The 18,715-nt window shown below is 58.1% G+C and overlaps 1 protein-coding gene across 4 annotated transcripts in view; it reads left to right on the top strand.

Annotated features, from left to right (window-relative positions):
• Positions 1-18,715, top strand: part of LOC125113773 (multidrug and toxin extrusion protein 1-like) — an 83,597-nt gene that overhangs the window by 50,079 nt on the left and 14,803 nt on the right. For 3 of the 4 annotated variants that reach the window (XM_047756697.1, XM_047756696.1, XM_047756699.1), the window contains 9 exons: positions 5,894-5,995; positions 7,445-7,513; positions 9,306-9,454; positions 10,394-10,436; positions 11,846-11,890; positions 15,127-15,224; positions 15,441-15,538; positions 15,632-15,745; positions 15,826-15,893. In XM_047756697.1, the coding sequence (XP_047612653.1) occupies positions 5,909-5,995; positions 7,445-7,513; positions 9,306-9,454; positions 10,394-10,436; positions 11,846-11,890; positions 15,127-15,224; positions 15,441-15,538; positions 15,632-15,745; positions 15,826-15,893 (771 nt within the window). In that variant the 5' untranslated portion in view covers positions 5,894-5,908. Of the gene's footprint in view, positions 1-515; positions 1,209-5,893; positions 5,996-7,444; positions 7,514-9,305; positions 9,455-10,393; positions 10,437-11,845; positions 11,891-15,126; positions 15,225-15,440; positions 15,539-15,631; positions 15,746-15,825; positions 15,894-18,715 lie in introns of those variants that run through there. The other variant, XM_047756698.1, reaches the window with a different exon arrangement.

Raw genomic sequence — 18,715 nt, 5'->3', positions numbered from 1 at the left:
TCCGGGTGACGGTTCCCGCGAAGCGGACAGAAGCCACCGGAAACGCAAAACCCTGGAAAACTTGAAAACACGGAAAAACTAGCAGTCGAGTCCCGGAGCTCAGGTCTGCGGAGTCGCTGGGGGCAGGAGGAGGGCGGTGGATGGCCTGTCTCAGATTCACGTCCCCAGAACGGTTTCTTCGGAGTTTTCTAGAGCCAGCCTGAGCACGAGGCATTCCGTCCCACGCTCCCCCCCCCCCCCTTTTTTTCTTTTTCTTTCTTTTCTTTTTTTTTTTTTTTCCCCGCTATTTTAGGGCTGCACTCCAGCGCGGCCTATGGAGGTTCCCAGGCTAGGGGTCAAATTGGAGCTGTAGCTGCCGGCCTACACTGCAGCCACAGCAACACCAGATCCAAGCCGCGCCTGCGACCCACACCACAGCTCACGGCAATGCCGGATCCTTAACCCACTGAGCGAGGCCAGGGATCGAACCCGGATCCTCATGGATCCTAGTCAGGTTCGTTAACAGCTGAGCCACGAAGGGAACGACTCCCCTCCCCCGACCCCATTATTGTGTTCAAAAGAGTTTTGATGTGGTTCTCTTTGGGGTGGAGGTTTTTGTCTTATCACTAGTTTAGGGCTCTTTCTGTGTTATCTGTTCACAAGTAATGTGGGTTTTCAAAACCACAAGAACCACAAAACATATAATCCCTTCCCTGTTCTGCCAGTTGGGGTGCTTTTCGTGTCCAGGGGATAGAAGGAGCCCTTTAGCTGAACGTGAGGAATCCGGTGTGGTTTGAAGGCAAGAATGAGCCTTTGGGCACGGGAGGGCATTTTGCACCTGCAGAGGCTGAGGCTGGTGGGCATGACCAGGCATGGGGACCCTGCTGCCGTGGGACCCTGAGAGGCCCTCTGTGCTGTGCACGGGCGCAAGGACAGGGCCAGGGACAAAGCAGTGGCATGAAGACCCGTGTCGCCGGAGCCGTCGGGGCAGTGCTCCTACCAACAAAGGAACACCTGGTTACGAATGTCACCGCGTGGGGCCCAGCTCCCTGCTTTGAGCTCCCGGGGGGCGGTTCGGAAACAGCTGTGTGAACCTTGTCCAGCCTCCGCTCGGCATCCACAAAACCAGGGTAATAAGACGTGCTTTGCCCAACGCGCTCCTGCAGAGCTGCTGTGAGAGAGACCTCTGCCCAGACTGCGCCGCTCTGCTGGAACCGAAGAATGAATGAGTAAGCCAGGCAGTGTTTTGAGACCCAGCCCCTCCCAGGGCAGGCCTCTTGTCCCTACTGTCCCCCCCGCCATCACCTGGTCCCCTTGATGGAGGGGACCTTGTGGTCTCCAGGGGGACCACACGAGGCTGACAGTGCCGCCCCCCCCCCCTTTATGTGTGTATATGTGTGTCCATGTGTTAATTACACGTGCAGCATAGATTCCTCCAGGAAAAGCAGAAAACCAAGACAAACCAAAGGAAGAGTGTCTGAGATAGTTTGAGATGGTCTGAGAGAGAACTGGGCCATGTTCTTTCCGGCCCTCTAAGGGCTCGTTTCCGAGGGACCGCTTTACCCAGTGAGACCGGACAGCTGTGGCACCTGCTGAGTCTCTTGTGGGTTGTGCCGGGGCCGCCTCCTGCTCTGTCTCCATCTCTGTAACCCTCTGCTGTGGGTTTTCCGTTTCTGGGGGCACGAGGGCGGGGAGAGGTACCCTACATTGCCGGTGCTGTGGCCCCTGCTCTGCTCGCCAAGGCTCCACTGTCAGTTAGGGGCGTGATGCTCTGGGGTCTCCTCTCTGGGGCTTCCCCTTCCCACGCTCCCTTCCAAGCCTCTCATATTGACCCTGACCCCCTGGGGATCCGAGGGAGGATTCAGGCTGAGGCCTTTGGACTTTCTCTCTCCCCGGGAGCTCGCCGTGAGGGCTGGAAAGCGAGATTAATGCCCGACAGGGAGGAAGGAATGAAATGAGCCAAGCGCTTCTGCTCAGAGGCTGGGGCACATCCTCCCTGGACCAGCAGAAAGCTTAGCGGCCACTGTGCCTTCGCTGCAGTCATCTAGCCCCAGGCATTTGCATCTTGCGTCCTCTTTGTCGTTAGCCTCTCTCGGCCAGACTGAACTGTCAGTCGTGAAAATAGTCCCCAAGAGGGATTGATTCACTCCCCAGGGGGCCTGGGCTGAGCACAGCCTTGGGGAGGATACGGGAGAGGTGGGGATACGGGGGAGGTGGCGTAGCCTGGGCGAGGACAGGGGCCCTTATTTCCATCTTGGAGAAAGGAGTGCCTGGAACCCGGAGAGAGCTTGGGGGCTCCAGGACTGCAGGGAGAGACCAGCCGGGTGCAGGGTTTCTGGCGAGACTGGTCCGCTGCATTCGGGATGCACTTCCTGCCGGCTGATGGTCTGACTTTTATCCTGTAGGCAGCAGGAGATAATTATCAGGCAGCGCTTAGTGACATTATATAGGATTTGGTTGCTCGAGGCAGAGAGAGTCTGGGCAGAAAGTGACAGGGCCTGAAAGGAGGAGACGGTCCATCTGGGAGGCGAGTCGCAGGGCGACGGATGTGAGGCCGAGGGGTATTCAGGGATGGGGCCAGTGGGCAGGGGAGACCTGGGTGGGCGTGGGTGTGGTCCCGGCCCCCCCTGCCTCCTCCCCCGACCGCCTCTGTGGCCTCCTCCCCGCAGCCCACTGCCTGCTCCCAGCCCCCAGCTGGCTTCTCTTCTCTCCAGTCCGGCTGCCAAAACGCCCCACGTGGAGCCACCAGACGCCCCTATCAAATGAGCTGTCACTGCCTTTCCCGGTCCTGTGAGGCCCTAGAGTGTGGTCCCTGCCCCCCGCCCCCCGCCTTGTTCTCTGTTCCTTCTGCCCGGAACGTTCTCCCAGATGGCCAGGCCGCTTTGTCTTCACCCCCCTGTTCGCCGTCAGGTTCCAGCGGACCTGCATTTCCTCCAGAACCTACTGTGACACCTCAGCTTGCTGTCACAGCCCCTGTGTCCTTTGTAAGGCCCATCCCATGCGACCACCTCTCCTGCGGCGCTGTGCGCTTCCTGGGGCGGGGATGACCACGTGTGTTCGTCTTGCCATGTCCGTACCCCCGTGCCTGGCGTGGACTCTGTGCCCACAGACGCTGGTGGTTCTGGGCGGAGAGTCAGGTGGTGGGTCCTAGCTGCACCCACGAACTAGCTGCGTGCCTCAGGGCCGGCTGTTCAGCCTGCCCGCCGGTCCTTGTCCTGGGCTTGTGCCTCTGATGACCTGGCAGCCCTGCCAGTGCTGGCCTTCCCGCATCCCTGGGACCGCGGGTGGGTGGGCCCCTCGGGAACTGAGTCTGTATAGCACAGCGGGGTGGGGGGGCACCCCTTGCCCCTCTGGCATCTGGCCCCGGATAGCACCCTTCCAAAGCTGCCCCGGGGTAAGACTTTTGTTCATGGCTGCATGGCCAAACGTGAGCAGGGCGTCTGTGACCAGAGGAAGAGACGGGCGCGCAGTCCGCCTGGCTGCCCCTCTGGCCCCCTTCACTCCCTCTGAGCCCCCAACAGCGGCCCTTGAGATGCGAGGGGAGCAGACCTGCGTGCCGATGGGTTAATTCTCCGGGCACAGTGGCAGGTGTGGATGGGGTGGTGCTGAATGGTCTGGTCTGTGACGCTGCCTCTTGATTGGGTGTGTGTTTTGGGGGGGGGAATATGTTGAAAGGCAGATCTTCAGCCCCACTGCATCCCCCATCCATCTCTTGAGATGGGGGTGGGCAGGTGACCCTCAGGTGCCTCCCCCCGCCAACCCCCGGAGGCCTGAAACCAGGACCTGAGAACAAGTGTGTGGTGAACAAACATGAGCCCTGGGCCGGGTTCCCCGAGACGGGGCTCAGGGAGGGCTGTGTCCAGCAGCGACGGAGAAGAAAAACCCAACTCAGCCAGACTTCCTGGCTTCTGGTCTGAGGGAGCTTGCTCTTTGCACCCTTGCACAGGGCACTCGCCCTGAGAAAATGCCTGTCTCCACCCAAGTCAGAGGATGTTCCCCACAGCAGGTGTGTAAAAGCAAGACCTGGGAAATGGCCCAGAGGCCTGGCTGTGCCAGACGGGAACAAAAGCCACCGTCAGGTGGCCCCCTGGGGGACAGGGGCTGAGTTCTGGACGTAAGGGTTGCACGGAGGTGGGGAGAACAGATCTACAACAGCAGTTTGCAGTTGTCTTTGCATGTAGAGGCTTAAAAACAACCCGGGGCGGGAGTTCCCATTTGTGGCGCAGCGGAAACGAATCCGACTAGGAACCATGAGGTTGAGGGTTCGATCCCCGGCCCCGCTCAGTGGGTTAAGGATCCAGTGTTGCTGCGGCTGTGGTGTAGGCCAGCAGCTGCAGCTCTGATTCGATCCTGAGCTTGGGAACTTCCATATACCTTGGTGTGGCCCTAAAAAAGAAAACAAACAAACAACCCCCCCCCCCAAAACCAAAAACCAAACAACAACCTGGAACGATTTGAAAATGATGCTAAGTTTACCCACTAAGGGCCCCGCGACCTTTAAAGTGATATATTTCACAAAGAGACGCCGATTCCACTCAATGAAACCACAGAATATCTGCCAGGTGGTAACAGTACCTAAATTGTGGCCGGTCCTGGGTTCAGGCCTACGGGGAGCGCCGGGTGGGGGGGCACCGCTCTGGCTTTGGGTTCTACAGAACTGGGTGGCTCACACCAAAAGCTTTTTCTTTACACCCTGACCCCCAGCTTGTCTTTGTCCCCCATCTTCTGCCTTTTGTTCTGGGTAGTTTTTTCTCTGGGAAGCGAGTGGGGAGGGCAGAAGGCCCCCGGGGCACAGCGGGAGGTTGATAAGGAGAGGTATGCACCCCCCCCCTCCCCCAGCCCCACGGGTAGGAGCGGGCCTTCCAGGGTTTGAAGATCTGGGCCCAGCAGCAGCCGCCTCTTCCCAGATGCAGTGGGAGGAAGCGGGCAGTCACCTGAACTGCCCTGGGCAGGGCCAGATCTGGTCCCCATGTGGCGACTTGGGGTGACTGCTGCGTGGGCAGGTGCGGGGTGGCCGGTGGCGGTGGGATGAGGACCCCTGGGAACCTCTCTGGGCTCAGAGCAGAGGCGCCTGCCCTGGGGGACTGAGAGGCAGCAGTGCCCGCTGGAGCCTAGCGGTCAGCTTTGAACGGGGCTCGCGGGCCGGACAGGCATCCTTGGGCCTCGATTCTGTCTCCCGGGCAGCGTGGGTGGTCAGAGTCAGAGGAGGCCCCTCTTGGGCCACAGAGGCTCCCAGGAGAGAGGGGCTTTCGCAGGAAAGCCCCTAGCCCACAGACTGTGGGAGGTCGTTTTAAATGAACCTAAGGCAGCAAGATACGGGCCTAAAGGTGAAGCTCCAAGGTCCTGGAAAGTGAGCGAGATTGGCTCAGGGTTCCAGAAGCTGCATTTGCCCGCATGTCTGAGGCCTCACCGAATCCAAGCATCCAGGCTGCTCGGCCTCACCCGGAGTCTGCAAGCCCCCCGGCCCCCGGCCTCATGATCATGTGCCCTCCGTTCCGCCTCCGTTCCCCCTCGCTCTGGACGGTCTTGCTGGCTGTCGAGGCTGTGTTCCGCCGCCTTCAGCCGGGATCTCCGAGCTCGGGGCCCTTCCCAGGAGGCGGCAGTTTCAGAGGAAATACACACGAAGTCTGTGGCTGAGACTCTAGAGTGGAAAAGAAATTTCCAAGGCCAGCACAGGGTCTTAGAGACGTGATTCTGGTGGCGGCAGCCAAGGAACTCAAGTCGTTTTCAAGAAGCGCCCCCAGAAACAGCTCCTTGCCTACAGGAGTGGGGAGAGGCTCAGGAGGGGGCGGGTTCCTCTCTCTCCTCTCTGGGGGGCTGACTCGGGGAGGGTGGGGGGTGCCCGGGATCCCCACCCCCCACCCCCATAGTGTTGGCCCTCGCCTGCAGCTTCTGGTTTCCTGTCTCTTCCCAGTTCCTGGCCCAGCTGATGGTTTTTCTCATCAGTTTCGTGAGCTCCGTGTTCTGTGGGCACCTGGGGAAGCTGGAATTGGACGCGGTCACGCTGGCGATTGCGGTACGTGTGGGGCTTTCTGGCTCCAAGGTGGGAGGCCTGCCTGCCTGTCCGTTTGCTCTTTTGCTGTCACCCCACCGCCCCCACTTAGGGGCTTCACACAAGACAAACATCTTAGCAGTGCTGAGTGGGGTGGGGCTTCGCTGGGCTGAGATCCAGGTGTGGGCAGAGCTGCCACCTTATGTCATCTGTAGCCTAAGTTTCCCTGGCCAGGTGACCTGGCTGTGCCCAGGTGCCAGGGTCCGGAGTTGGGGGACATCTGGAGGGCCGGGGTTCTGCCCGCAACACCAGCTGATTTGTCACTCATGGAGCTCTGGCTCCCGCCCTCGGCCCCACTTCTGGGAGGCAGGCATCGCGAGGGGGCTGAGGTCTGATCTCACCAGGAGGAGCCCCCCCCCACACACCAGTGTGTCTGCTGCCCTGAGATGCAACTGGAAGAGGAAACCCTGGTCCTGGCGTCCAAACCCAAAGTCAGGAGGGACCCCCACGTCCCCTCTGCTCTCCAGATGTGGCCCCACCACCCGAGAGAGCGGTCTCTGACCTTGGCTGGGGTTGGCCGGCCAGAGGGCCCTGCCAGCTCGTTTGGTTCAGCCAGCTGGGTGTTTCTAGGGGAGGGGGTTCGATGGCTTTCTGCGGGTGGGGGTCCCATCCTGGGCCTCCCTGAGACCCCCGGGAGGCGCACGTCTGCCTCACCCGCCCGGTCCCTCGGGCCTTTAGGTTTACCACCTGTGAGCCAGGCAAGACCGCGCCGAAGCAGTCCCCAGGTATCCACAGATGGTGTCGCTTTCAGGGCAGCATGGACAAGCTGGGTGTCACTACCCCATTTGGTTCTGATGTTTGGGAATTTGGAGGGGACTCGGCAAGCCTCCCGCAGATCCTCTTGGCTAAGGAGGTGCAGGGAAGCTGGTGCGCGTGGGCTGGGCCGGCCTTGGCCGTGGTCCCTGGGGGAGGCGGCAGGTGGGGGCAGGCGGAGCGCCAGCTGTCCTGACTTGCCACTTCCTGCTTTGGGGGTGCTGCCGGGGGGCCCCGGGGCTTTGCTGTTGACCCTGAAAGGCCTCGGGCAGTAGCCTTGACCCTGAGACTTGCCTCTGTGCTCCCAGAGTCCTCAGGACATGATCTGGGTGGTGCTCGGTCTCCGGCAGGTGGACCTACCCGGACTCCTCTGTGCCATCCGCAGTCCCCTTGAGAAGGACTCACGTTCCTCTGAAACCAGGAGCACAAGCCCAAAGGCTTAAGAGAGAAGAAGGCGGTTGATAACCCCTGGCTTGGCATGTCCATTCCTCTGGGCACCTGCCTGCCCTCAAATTTGGGGTCCGAGGGGGTCTGTCTGCACAGGGGCCCCAGGCAGATGGCAGGGCGGACGCGCTGGCCGCACCGGGCTCTGATCGGGCGGACCGAGAGCTGCCTCCCGCCTCCGCTGACTGTCTGGCCCCTCCCTGTGCTTGTTTCCAGGTGATCAACGTTACGGGTGTCTCCGTGGGGTTTGGCTTGTCCTCTGCTTGTGACACCCTCATCTCCCAGGTAAATGGAAGCCCCGGGTCCCCTTGCTGTGACCTCTGGAGCTGGAGGAACCCCCGGGGGGGTAGAGGGAGGGGCCCCCCAGGCAAACCCTGCCGCATTCCAGCTCTCCGCTGTCCCTTTGAAGTGTGGCTGCAGAGGCTTTATCTGCACTGCTGCCTTACGCCACATTCTCACAAGGGGACGTTTTGTAAAAGTCGCTTTTATCGCTTTCCACATCGTTGAGCTTGGTACCCTCCAGGGGTCCTCAGTCGTGAAGCGGGGGAACGTCGAATCACCGGGTCTGGGCGGGGGAGGGCGAGGTCCTGACGGGTGGTGTTTGCCGTCTCCCGCTACAGCTCCTTTCAAGCTCCCGAAGATGTCACTGAGCAGGGAGCTGGGGAGAGATGGGCACAGTGGGCTCACAAGCAGTGGGCGCTGGCCCCGGCCCCCCATGGGCTGTTCCCCACGGCTCTGCATAGTAGGTCTGGGGTGGGGCCCAAGACGCGGCTTTTCTAATAGGGGTCCAGGGGCTGCAACCCGTCTGCACGTTAGGATCACATGGACACTGGAAGCTCTTACCAATTCTTGGTATCTGGAATCCAGACTTACTTTTACTGAGCTCCCGGCATCAGTGATTTTAAAATGTTCCCCACATGCAACAACCATTTATGATGATAACGCTCCAGAAGACGGACACAGGAGGAACCTACCTCGACACAATAAAAGCCATGTATGACACACCCACGGCTAACATCACACTCGGTGGTGAAAACCAGAAAGCATTTCCTCTACGATCAGGAATCAGGCAGGGATCTCTACTCTCGCCAGTCTTCTTCAACATTGTCTTGAGTTTTAGCCACAGCAATCAGACAAGAAAAAGAAATAAAAGGAATCCGAGTTGGGAAGGAAGAAGTGAAATTGTTACACTTTGCAAACAACATGAACTATACATAGAAAATCCTGGAGTTCCCATCATGGCTCAGTGGTTAACGAATCCGACTAGGAACCATGAAGTTTCGGGTTTGATCCCCGGCGTTGCTCAGTGGGTTAAAGGTCCAGCGTTGCCGTGAGCTGTGGTGTAGGTCGCAGACATGGCTCAGATCTGGATCCCGCATTGCTGTGGTTCTGGTGTGGGCCGGTGGCTACAGCTCCCTTTTGACCCCTAGCTTGGGAACCTCCATACGCTGCAAGTGTGGCCCTAGAAAAGACAGAAAGACAAAAAAAGAAAAAAGAAAAAGAAGAAAGAAAATCCTGAAGGTGCCACCAGGAAACTGCTAGAACTCGTCTGGTAAAGCTGTTGGATACAAAATTAATACATAGAAGCGGGTTGCATTCTGTACACTGAGGATGACACATCAGAAAGAGAAATTAAATGTTCCCTAGGGAGTTCCCCTTGTGGCTCAGCAGTAATGAGCCCAACTGGTATCCATGAAGACACGGGTTTGATCCCTGGCCTCACTCAGTGGGTTAAGGATCCGGCGTTGCCGAGAGCTGTGGCGTCGGTTGCAGACGCAGCTGGGATGTGGTGTGGCTGCGGCTGTGGCGTAGGCCAGCAGCGGCAGCTCTGATTCACCCTCTAGCCTGGGAACCTCCATATGCTGGTGGTAAAAAGAGACCAAAAAAAAGGTGTTGGTTTCCTCCAAGGTGCGGCCCTAAAATAAAATAAAAGTTCCCTCGGTGATTTTAATGTGCAGCCAAGTTCGAGAACCGCTGGAATCTGAAGAATGAGGTTATCCGCCTCGTTATGAGGCGCGGTTGAAGGCGGGGCGGCTGCCCTCCTGTGCTAACAGGGGTGTTTTGGCTGTGCCCGCAGACATACGGCAGCCCCAACAAGAAGCACGTGGGGGTCATCCTGCAGCGGGGCGCCCTGGTCCTGCTGCTCTGCTGCCTCCCCTGCTGGGCGCTCTTCCTCAACACCCAGCACCTCCTGCTGCTCTTCAGGCAGGACCCGGCCGTGTCCAGGTACCTGCGGGGACCCCAGGGAGGGTAGTCTCTGGGTCCCAAGCGCAGCCCCTCTGGGGGCCTCGGGGGGTTGGTTTGGGGTCTCCCACCCAGCCTGCTGCTCTTCAGGCCAGGGACAAGGCTGTACATGTGGTGGTGGGGGGGATCAGTTCTCCTCAGCTGACTTTCCGCACTTGGCCCCTGGCATCTCGACCTGCCCCCATCTGGGTGACATCCAGCCTAAACAGCTTTGGGTGAAATAAGAGTTGCACACCCCTCCGTGTGCGACAGTAGTTTGTGGTGTGTGTTCCTGGTTTTGTGGTTCTTGTCCCTAGCGGGTATAAACAGCACCTGGGTGCTTTTAAAGCCCACCCCCGGCGTGGTTCCCCCACCCCCACCCCCACCCCACCCAGCCTTCTGGTTTAGTTGGCCTGGGGTGCGGCCTGGGCATCTGTGTTGTCACACCTCCCTTGGGTGAGTCTGCAGGTGCTGCCAGGTTTGCGACCTGATGGTTTAGTTGCTAAAGACCTTTAGGTCCTGGGGCTGGACCCGTGGCTCTGAATCCAGCGGTGGGAGGCGGCAGGTGGCGGGGCGGGGGGGGGGGAGAGTTGAAAGGCAGGAGACCTTTTCTGGATGTCAGAACTGGTGTTGGGCGTTGCTGCTGGTAGACACCCAGGCTGCTTCGAGACGTCTCTGGACGCACAGGCTGGCTCCCTCGGCGAGAATTACCCCGCAGAGTGCCGAGGTTGAACCCACTGTCCTGGATCTAAAGACTCGGAGGAACCCAGCAGGGTCCCCAGGGTTGTGGGGGGCCCGGCTCTGTGTCAGTGTTCCTGTGGCTCCAGCACGTGACGCCCAGGAATTGAGGGCGAGCCAAGAATGAGGAGGCGGTATGGGTGCCCGCTGCCCTCGCCGCCCTTGAGGGAGGCCTCTGACGCGGTTTCTCCCTCCGTCGCCCAGGCTCACCCAGAGCTACGTGACCGTCTTCATCCCGGCTCTTCCTGTAAGTTTCTGGGGGAAGGGGGTCCCCCCCTCGAGGTCCCAGGTAACAGGCAGCTGAGCCACTGGGATCAGCCCTGGGAGCCCCACGTGGTGCCAGCTCCTCCCAGGGATGGAAGTGGGAATTCTGCCCAGAAGAACACAAACATTCATCCCTAGAGAAGCACCAGGGGCAGGGCGGCCCCAGAGGCCGCTGTCCCCAGCTCCTGGGCCGGGAGCTCCAGGCTCACGCACGGCGCAGAGTCAGACCTTTTCTGCAGAGGCGTCAGTTCCTCCCAGCCCGGAACCCCGAGGGCCCCTCTGAGCCCCGAGACTCCTGCTTGCTGAATGTGACACTGGTACCCCGTGCATGTGCCCACCTGGGCAGTGGCCAATCAGAGCTACCTTTATTCAGATAAGCAGTGTAGCCGGGTGAGTCTGGGCTGCTGTAACGAAATGCCACGGGCCAGGTGCTTAAACATCGGTAACCTGGTTCCTCGCGGTTTTGGGAACTGATGGGTCCCAGATCAAGGTGTGGGTTTCTAGGAGTTCCCATCATGGCTCAGCAGGTTAAGAACCTGACTAGTACCCATGAGGATGTGGGTTCCATCCCTGGCCCCCACTCAGTGGATTAAGGATCTGGTGTTGCCACAAACTGCACCGTTAGGTTACAGATGCAGCCTGGCTCGTGCGTTGCTGTGGCTATGGTGTAGGCCAGCAGCTGCAGCTCCTATTCAGCCCTTAGCCTGGAAACTTCCACATGCTGGAGGTGAAAAGAGAAAAAAACAAAGGGGTGTTGGCTTCCTCCGAGGCCGTTCTGCTTGGCCTGCAGACGCTGCTGTCCTGCTGACTCTTCCCGTGGTCCCCGCCCTCCCCGTGGACCTGCGCCCTTGCTTCTCCTCCTAGGACACCAGCCCTAGTGGATGAGGGCTCAGCCTGGTGGCCCCTGTTCAATGTCGTCACCTCTTTAAAGTGTGTCTCCAAATACAGCCACACTGGGCGTTCGGGCTTCAGCACGTGCCTCGGCAGGGGTTACAGCTTAGCTCTTAAAAGTGGCCGTCTGTAACAAAATGCCACAAAATTGGCTTTGTGGTCTCTAAAATATCCTTTAAGAGGTAGTGTTCTTGAATCAGTCCACCGAATAAGACTATAGCCCAGGTGATAAAATGGGGTGCCCCCAAGAGTTTGTGCAGGGGCCCCCTTTGCAGCCCTCCTCCCTGCCCCCTACCCCAAGAGTCCGGGCCAGATGCGCAAGGAAGCTGCCCTTCTCCGGACCCCAGGGATGCTAGGACCCTGTGGGTCTGCAAGAGGGGTGTTGGGAGACGGCCCCCCTCTGGCGCTCTGGGGGTGCAGGGGGAAGCAGAGGCGGCCAGGCCCGGGCCCCCAGCCCTCGGCTGCACGGCCCGAGCTGCCCTCTGTCTCTCTCTCTTGCAGGCGACCTTCCTGTACACTTTACAAGTGAAGTACCTGCTCAACCAGGTAATGCAGACCCCCTTTTCTTTAAGGGGTAACGGCGTCTCCACCTTTGGGGGCTCCGGCAGACCGTGGGCGGCGGGGGAGCCACAGAGATGCATGGCCCGGAGTGGTGCATGCCGGACTGGTGTCGAGGAAAGGACGCGTTATCGTTGGCTCCGGAAAATTCATATCCGATTCCCGCTTGGAAATATTCTCATTGGCGGGAGGGGGCCGTTGCTCTTGGCCCTGTTCTGCCGTCCAGCCGGCCAACCTCTCAGCTCAGGTCCTCTTTCCTCAGTGGGGACGTGCAAGCCCCCCTGGGATGACGGGACCTCAGGTTGTCAGGACCCTACATAGGTGACTAACAGCTGTGACCAGAGGCTGGGGGGCGGCTGCCCGGCTCGGGAGGAAGGGATTCACGAGGACAGCGTGTGTGGGGCTGTACGCTTGCTTGCAGGTGGAGCCCAGGGAAATAGGGTGCCAGGCGGGGGCTCCCGGCCACAGGGGCAGGCTCTCCAGGGCGCCTGTGGTGGGGACGGGGCCAGGAGAGAAAGGGAAGCTTCCTACCTGTTGGACGGTCTTAAAATTAAGATACTGCCCTAGTCACAGAAAAACGTTTCAAATCTTTATTAGTGTTCAGAACTATATGCTTGAAATGCCCATGAAGAGCTGGAAAGCAGGGAGTTCCCTGGTGGCTCAGTGGGTTCAGGTCTGGCATTGTCACTGCTGTGGCTTGGGTCAGTGCAGTGGCGAGGGTTCAATCCCTGACCCAGGAACTTCTGCATGCTGCAGGCGTGGCCAAAAAAAAAAAAAAAAAAAAAGAAAAAGAGAGAGAGAGAGACAAAAAAGTAAAACAAAGAGGTGGCGATCTGTTTGTGGGTGCCCTGGGCTGTCTCCTGAGAGTCCGTGATTCATTTGAGGTCCTTTGCTCTGACTCTCAGCCCCCAGCAAACACGAGCACCCCTCCCCGCGGGCTCCTGAGCAATCTAGTGAGGGGGTGGCTGGAGAACCGCGCCTTCAAGACCCCGAGAAGGAGGGGCCATGAGCCGAGGGTCAGGGGGTGTGACCTGGGCTGTGGGGGACACGGAGGGGGCTCCTGGAGGGGGAGGGGGGCCAAGCAGATGCAGGAAAGGAGGAAAAGATGGAGCCACAGACGGTGGGGTGTGAGGGACAGGCTACAGGGGCCCTGGGGACAGAGAATGCAGGGCAGTGAGGTGCAGGCCCATGAGGCCAAGGGGGACGTGCACACCCGGCCTAGGGGTCCCAGCTGCACCCCCTCCTCATTCTCCGCTCCTGTTCCTCCTCTGCTTTACCTCGGGCGGGATCTTCCCTGGTCCCGCAGCCAGGCCCTCAAGGGCCATCCCTAAAGGCACATCAGGAAATGCACTGCAGTCCCTTGTGGTCACGCCCTCCGCCCGCGCCTGAGCCCAAGACCACAGGCCCCGGGCAGACAGGGCTGCAGGACAGGGCAGGGGCTCAGGGGAGCATGGGTCTCCTGAGCTCTGAAGTGTAGGGTTCAGGTCAGAGCAGAGCGGGTGAGACTCGGGGGCCATCACCTGCCTGCCCTGCAGATGGACCCGAGCCCACCCTCCCCGCTGATGGCAGAGCTGGCAACACTGCAAGGCTCGGCCCCTGCCTGGGAAATCCAGGCTGCTTTTTTGTGTGAAAGTGGCCTCACCCCCTGGGCAAGAGTGGATGTTTTATTTGGCCGGATGTGATTTCAAATAGCAAAGTTTCAAGCAGTCCATGAGTTTGGAAAACCAGCTTCTCAGAGTAATCATTGGTAGCCAAAAAAAAAAAAAAAGAGACATAGTTGGAGTTCCCATTGAGGCTCAGTGGGTTAAGAACCCAGCGTAGTCTCCACGAGCACGTGGGCCTCGCTTAGTGGATTAAGGAGCCGGTGTCGCCATGAGCTGTGGTGTAGGTCACAGATGCAGCTTGGATCCAGTGTTGCTGTGGCTGTGATATGGGTTCCGATTCGACCCCTAGGCTGGAGACTTCCATATGTCACAGGTGCAGTGGTAAAAAGAAAAAAAAATTGGGGTACAGTGGGTGTAACAATATTCCATGAGTTCCAGGCATGCAACATAGTGACAATATTTAAAGTTGTACTCCAGGTATAGTTACTATAAAATACTGGCTGCATTCCCTGTGCTATTCGGAATATCCTTGTAGCTTATTTATTTCCTGCATAGGAGTTTGTACCCCTCAGTTGCCCCCCCCCAACCCCCCCTTCCCCACTGGTAACCACTAGTTTGGTCTCTATGTCCGTGTATCTGTTTGGGTTTTGGAAATCAGTTCATTTGTCCTGTTTTTAGATTCCACGTATAAGAGATACCGTAGTATGTTTGTCTTTCTCTGTCTGACTTAATTCACTTAGTATAATTGAGTCACTTACACTTAAGGGCTGAGTATGCTCAGCCCTCCAAGTCTATCCATGTTGCTGCAAATGGCAAGATTTCACTGTTCTCTGACGACTGAGTCGTATTCCCTTGTCAGGCACCACACCTTCTGTGTCCACTCACCTGTTAAGGTGACGCCTTGCAGGGACGTGCCCTCACCCGGGAGAAGTGGTGCTTCTTCACTCAGCATCAGCGCTGGCTTCATCGGAGTTTGTTTTTCTTTTTCTTTTTTTTTTTTGTCTTTTTGCCATTTTTCTTGGGCCGCTCTCGCGGCATATGGAGGTTCCCAGGCTAGGGGTTGAATCGGAGCTGTAGCCACCAGCCTACGCCAGAGCCACAGCAACGCGGGATCCGAGCCGCGTCTGCGACCTACACCACAGCTCACGGCAACGCCGGATCGTTAACCCACTGAGCAAGGGTAGGGACTGAACCTGCAACCTCATGGTTCCTAGTCGGATTCATTAACCACTGCGCCACGACGGGAACTCCCCGGAGTTTGTTTTTCTATCTGGACGACCGAGGGACAGATTTTTAGCCCCTGGTCCGATGTCATTTCACTCTCAGCTTTTAAGTCTCCGTCCGAGATGAGGGAGGCCAAGACGGGGTCCACCCACACCCCAGGCCATAGGGTCCCGACCTTCGGCGTTGGTGCTGCTGGAGGCGGGAGGGAACCCATCCCGCTGCGTGGTCCCGGCGGGCAGCAAGCCCCTGTGCCCAAGCATCTCTCTTCCTCCCCCAGAACCCCCACGTCACGGGCGAGACAGGAGGGACGGGCAGGGCGGTAGGAGCCTGTGGGGCAGGTTGGGGTGGAGGTCGGCGGCCCTGCCCGCGGGTCCCCAACGCGGCCTCTCCCTTCAGGGCATTGTCCTGCCCCAGATCGTGACTGGAGCCGTAGCCAACCTGGTCAACGCACTCGCCAACTACCTGTTTCTCTATCCGCTGCGCCTTGGGGTGACGTGAGTCTGGGGACAGGGGGCAGGGTGGCCTCACGTGGCTTTTCGGGGGGCGGGAGGCAGGGTGTCCACGCGGGGTGCCCCCTCTGGGCCTCTCTGGCTGCTGCAGCGGGGATGCTCTCTGGGTGGAGGTCACCCGCGGGGCCCGCCGCGTCGCTGGCAGGGCTGGGACAGGCTGGGGCCGGGCCCCTCTCAGCAGGACCGCCCTCTCCTCCCCAGGGGCTCGGCGCTGGCAAATACGGTTTCCCAGTTCGCCCTGGCTCTGCTCCTCTTTCTCTATATCGTGGTGAAGAAGCTGCACCGCGACACCTGGGGAGGTAAAGGCTGCATCCCCGCCGCGCCCCCCGCCCCCGGGGCTGGACGGGGGCTTTAGTCTCGGCTGGAGCGCCCGTGTCTGTGTCTGCCCGCAGGGTGGTCCTGGGAGTGCCTGCAGGACTGGGCCTCCTTCTTCTCGCTGGCCGTCCCCAGCATGCTCATGCTGTGCATCGAGTGGTGGGCCTACGAGATCGGGAGCTTCCTGAGCGGTCAGTGTGGCCACGGCCGTGGGGGGCCGGCGGGGCGGGGCCTGACCGGGAGCACGGCGTCAGCGGTCCCTGTCCCGCAGGTACCCTGGGCATGGTGGAGCTGGGAGCCCAGTCCATTGTGTATGAGCTGGCTGTCATCGTGTACATGGTGAGCGTCTGGGCCGCTCCCGGGGGTGGATCTTCCCTTGGGGAGTCCCGAGCAAGGGTGTTCAGAGCGGTGGTCGCTGGTGAAACCATGGAGCGGGGGGCGCGTGGCGCGGGGGTTCCCTCTGGCGTGGGCCTGGCGGGGTCTGGGTGAGGCTCCAGGTGGCTCGGTCACGGCTGGTCCTCTGACTCCTAACACGGATCAGGTCTGAAGGGTTTGATTTGACTGCCGGACGTGCAGTTGTCACAGCACAGATGCCGTGGGGACAGGTGGTGGCACTGGGTGCGGGCTGGCAGGGCCAAGCGCCCGTGTCTCCCTGAGTCCACTCCCAGGATAGTCCATTCTCCTAAGATGCAGCTGAAAAGTGGGGGGACCACTCCTAGGTTAGACCCAAAGAAATGAGAGTGGAGGCTCGAGCCGGTGTTTGTACGAAACTTCCTAGGGGCGCTGTTCACAGCCACAGGAATGCAGAAGTGCCCAGGTACCCACAGGGGTGCCAGTGCGGGCTCTGCACCCGGTGGGTGCCATGATGCCCTGGAGAAGGACTCTGGCCTCTGGACGCTTTCCTCTGTCTTTGTTTTATTGAAAACACCTGCTGACCTTCAGAAGGGTGTTCTGCTCCACCAGTGCCACTTTAGCAGCATAGCAGGGAGGTGGGGACAGAGAGGGGACAGAGAGGGTGGCAAGGACCGAGGCCCACATTTGTTTGTTGGTAGGATTTCCTCCCCGCCCCAGGCTGGTTATATCTGAAAAGTACATAGAATAATGCATTTCCTGTTTCCTTGAAAATCGCTCCCCTAAGCACCTATGCTTTTCGTTTTTTTCTCTTTTCCGCAGAAATTCTTAAACTCATATTTATCACTGCAACACTATTCGTTTATTTAATTTTTTTTTCTTTTTGGGCTGCACTGCATATGGAATTTCCTGGACCAGGGATTGGATCCGAGCCACAGCCGTAACCTGCGCCACAGCCGCGGCAACACGGGATCCTTGATCCACTTCACTACATCGGAAACGCCAACACTTGTTATGTTTTACGTATAGTTCATATTTCCGTAAGTTTTGTAAGTACATGCAAATCGAAATGCTTCGTGGTGGAGGTCCGGCTATTGCCCAGTGGGATTGGCGGCCTCTTGGGAGGATGCAGGTTTGATCCCCGGCCCAGCACAGGGGGTTAAGGATCTGGTGTTGTGGCTTAGTTTGCAACTACAGCTCAGATCTGATCCCTGGCCTGGGAACGCCATATGCCGTGGAGCAGCCAAAAAGAAAACATGGAAAAGCTTCATGGTACCTGGTATCCTACTGTACGTCATATAACTTTTTAAACCCATCTCCTTTTGTTGGATATTTAGTTTATTTCCAATGTTTTTATGTTACTAATAACACTTGGGTGAACATCTTAGGACAAGTATCTTCGTGAGCTTTATTTCTTTAAGATACATTCCTGAAGGTGAAATTTAATCACAGCTTTAGGTCTTTTGCAAATCTTGCTGTATGCTTTCTGACAGCTTTTTAAGAATTTACATTTTATTTCTCCTTGGGAGTTCCTGTCATGGTGTGGTGGTTAAGGAAACCGACTAGGAACCATGAGGTGGCGGGTTCGATCCCTGGCCTTGCTCGGTGGGTTAAGGATCCGGCGTTGCCGTGAGCTGTGGTGTAGGTCGCAGACATGGCTCGGATCCCGTGTTGCTGTGGCTGTGGTGTAGGCTGACAACTGTAGCTCCGATTGGACCCCTAGCCTGGGAACCTCCATATGGCCTCGGGATCGGCCCTACAAAAGACAAAAAAAAAAAGAATTTACATTTTATTTCTCCCTCATCGAAGCAGGGATTGATACCCTTCACGCACAGTCACCAGTGGGTTTTACATTTTGCCCTGTTTCTTCACTCTGTCTTCCTCTCTCTCCACGGTCCGTGTTTGAGCCCCACCCAGTGTTCTGATCACCTTTATCCTTATTTACCTCCTGGGAGGCAGGTGTCTGGCCTCCCTCGTGTGCTTTAATCTAGAACAGCTCCTCTGCCTTTCTTTGTCTTTCTCAACCCTGACCTTGCGAAGAGCGGAGGCGGCTCTCTGGAGACGTGTTGTCACTGACGTGTCCTCACGGACAGACCCCGACGCTCCGTTTTTGGCAGGAATAGCACAGCCGGGACCTGCTTTCTGTGCCTCACATCCAGTCAATATCCCGTTGCTGGGGATAGTGACTCGGTGACGGTGGGGTCCGCTGGGTCTCTCCATCGTCAGGTTACTCTCTTTCCCGCTGGAAGGAATAAATAATTGGTTGTGAGACCCACGGGTTTGTTCCCACCAGCGAGTTTCTAGGCGGGGGCTCAGGTCTTCCGTCCCCCTCGACGTGTGCCCCAGACTTTCGGGGACGCTGTCGTCGAGCCGTCTTGACGCGAAGGCATCCTTCGTGTGCAAACGAGTGATGACTCTTTTTTTCTCTACTAGTGCTCGTTTCTCAGTTGATTCCCAAAAACCCACCTGCTTACGGAGGTAGAGGTGACTTACAGTGTCGTGTTAGTTTCAGGTGTGCAGCCAGGTGATCCAGGCGCACGCATGCACCTGGCATCTCTTCCTCCCAAGCTCCTAATCTAGCCTTCTGCCCACTTTTCCCTTTGGTAAGTTTGTTTTCTGTGTCTGTGGGTCTGTTTCTGTTTTGTAAATAAGTTCATTTGTAGGACTTTTTTAGATTCCACATATAAGTCATATCGTGTGATATATGTCTTTGTCTGTCTGGCTTATTTCACTCAGCAAGAGAAAGTCTAGCTGCATCCATGTTGCTGCAAATGGCATTATTTGGTTCTTTTTATGGCTGAGTGGTATTC

This window comes from Phacochoerus africanus, chromosome 14, assembly GCF_016906955.1.
Source record: "Phacochoerus africanus isolate WHEZ1 chromosome 14, ROS_Pafr_v1, whole genome shotgun sequence".
NCBI classification, from domain to species: Eukaryota; Metazoa; Chordata; class Mammalia; order Artiodactyla; family Suidae; genus Phacochoerus; species Phacochoerus africanus.
This window is presented reverse-complemented; position numbering and strand designations above follow the sequence as displayed.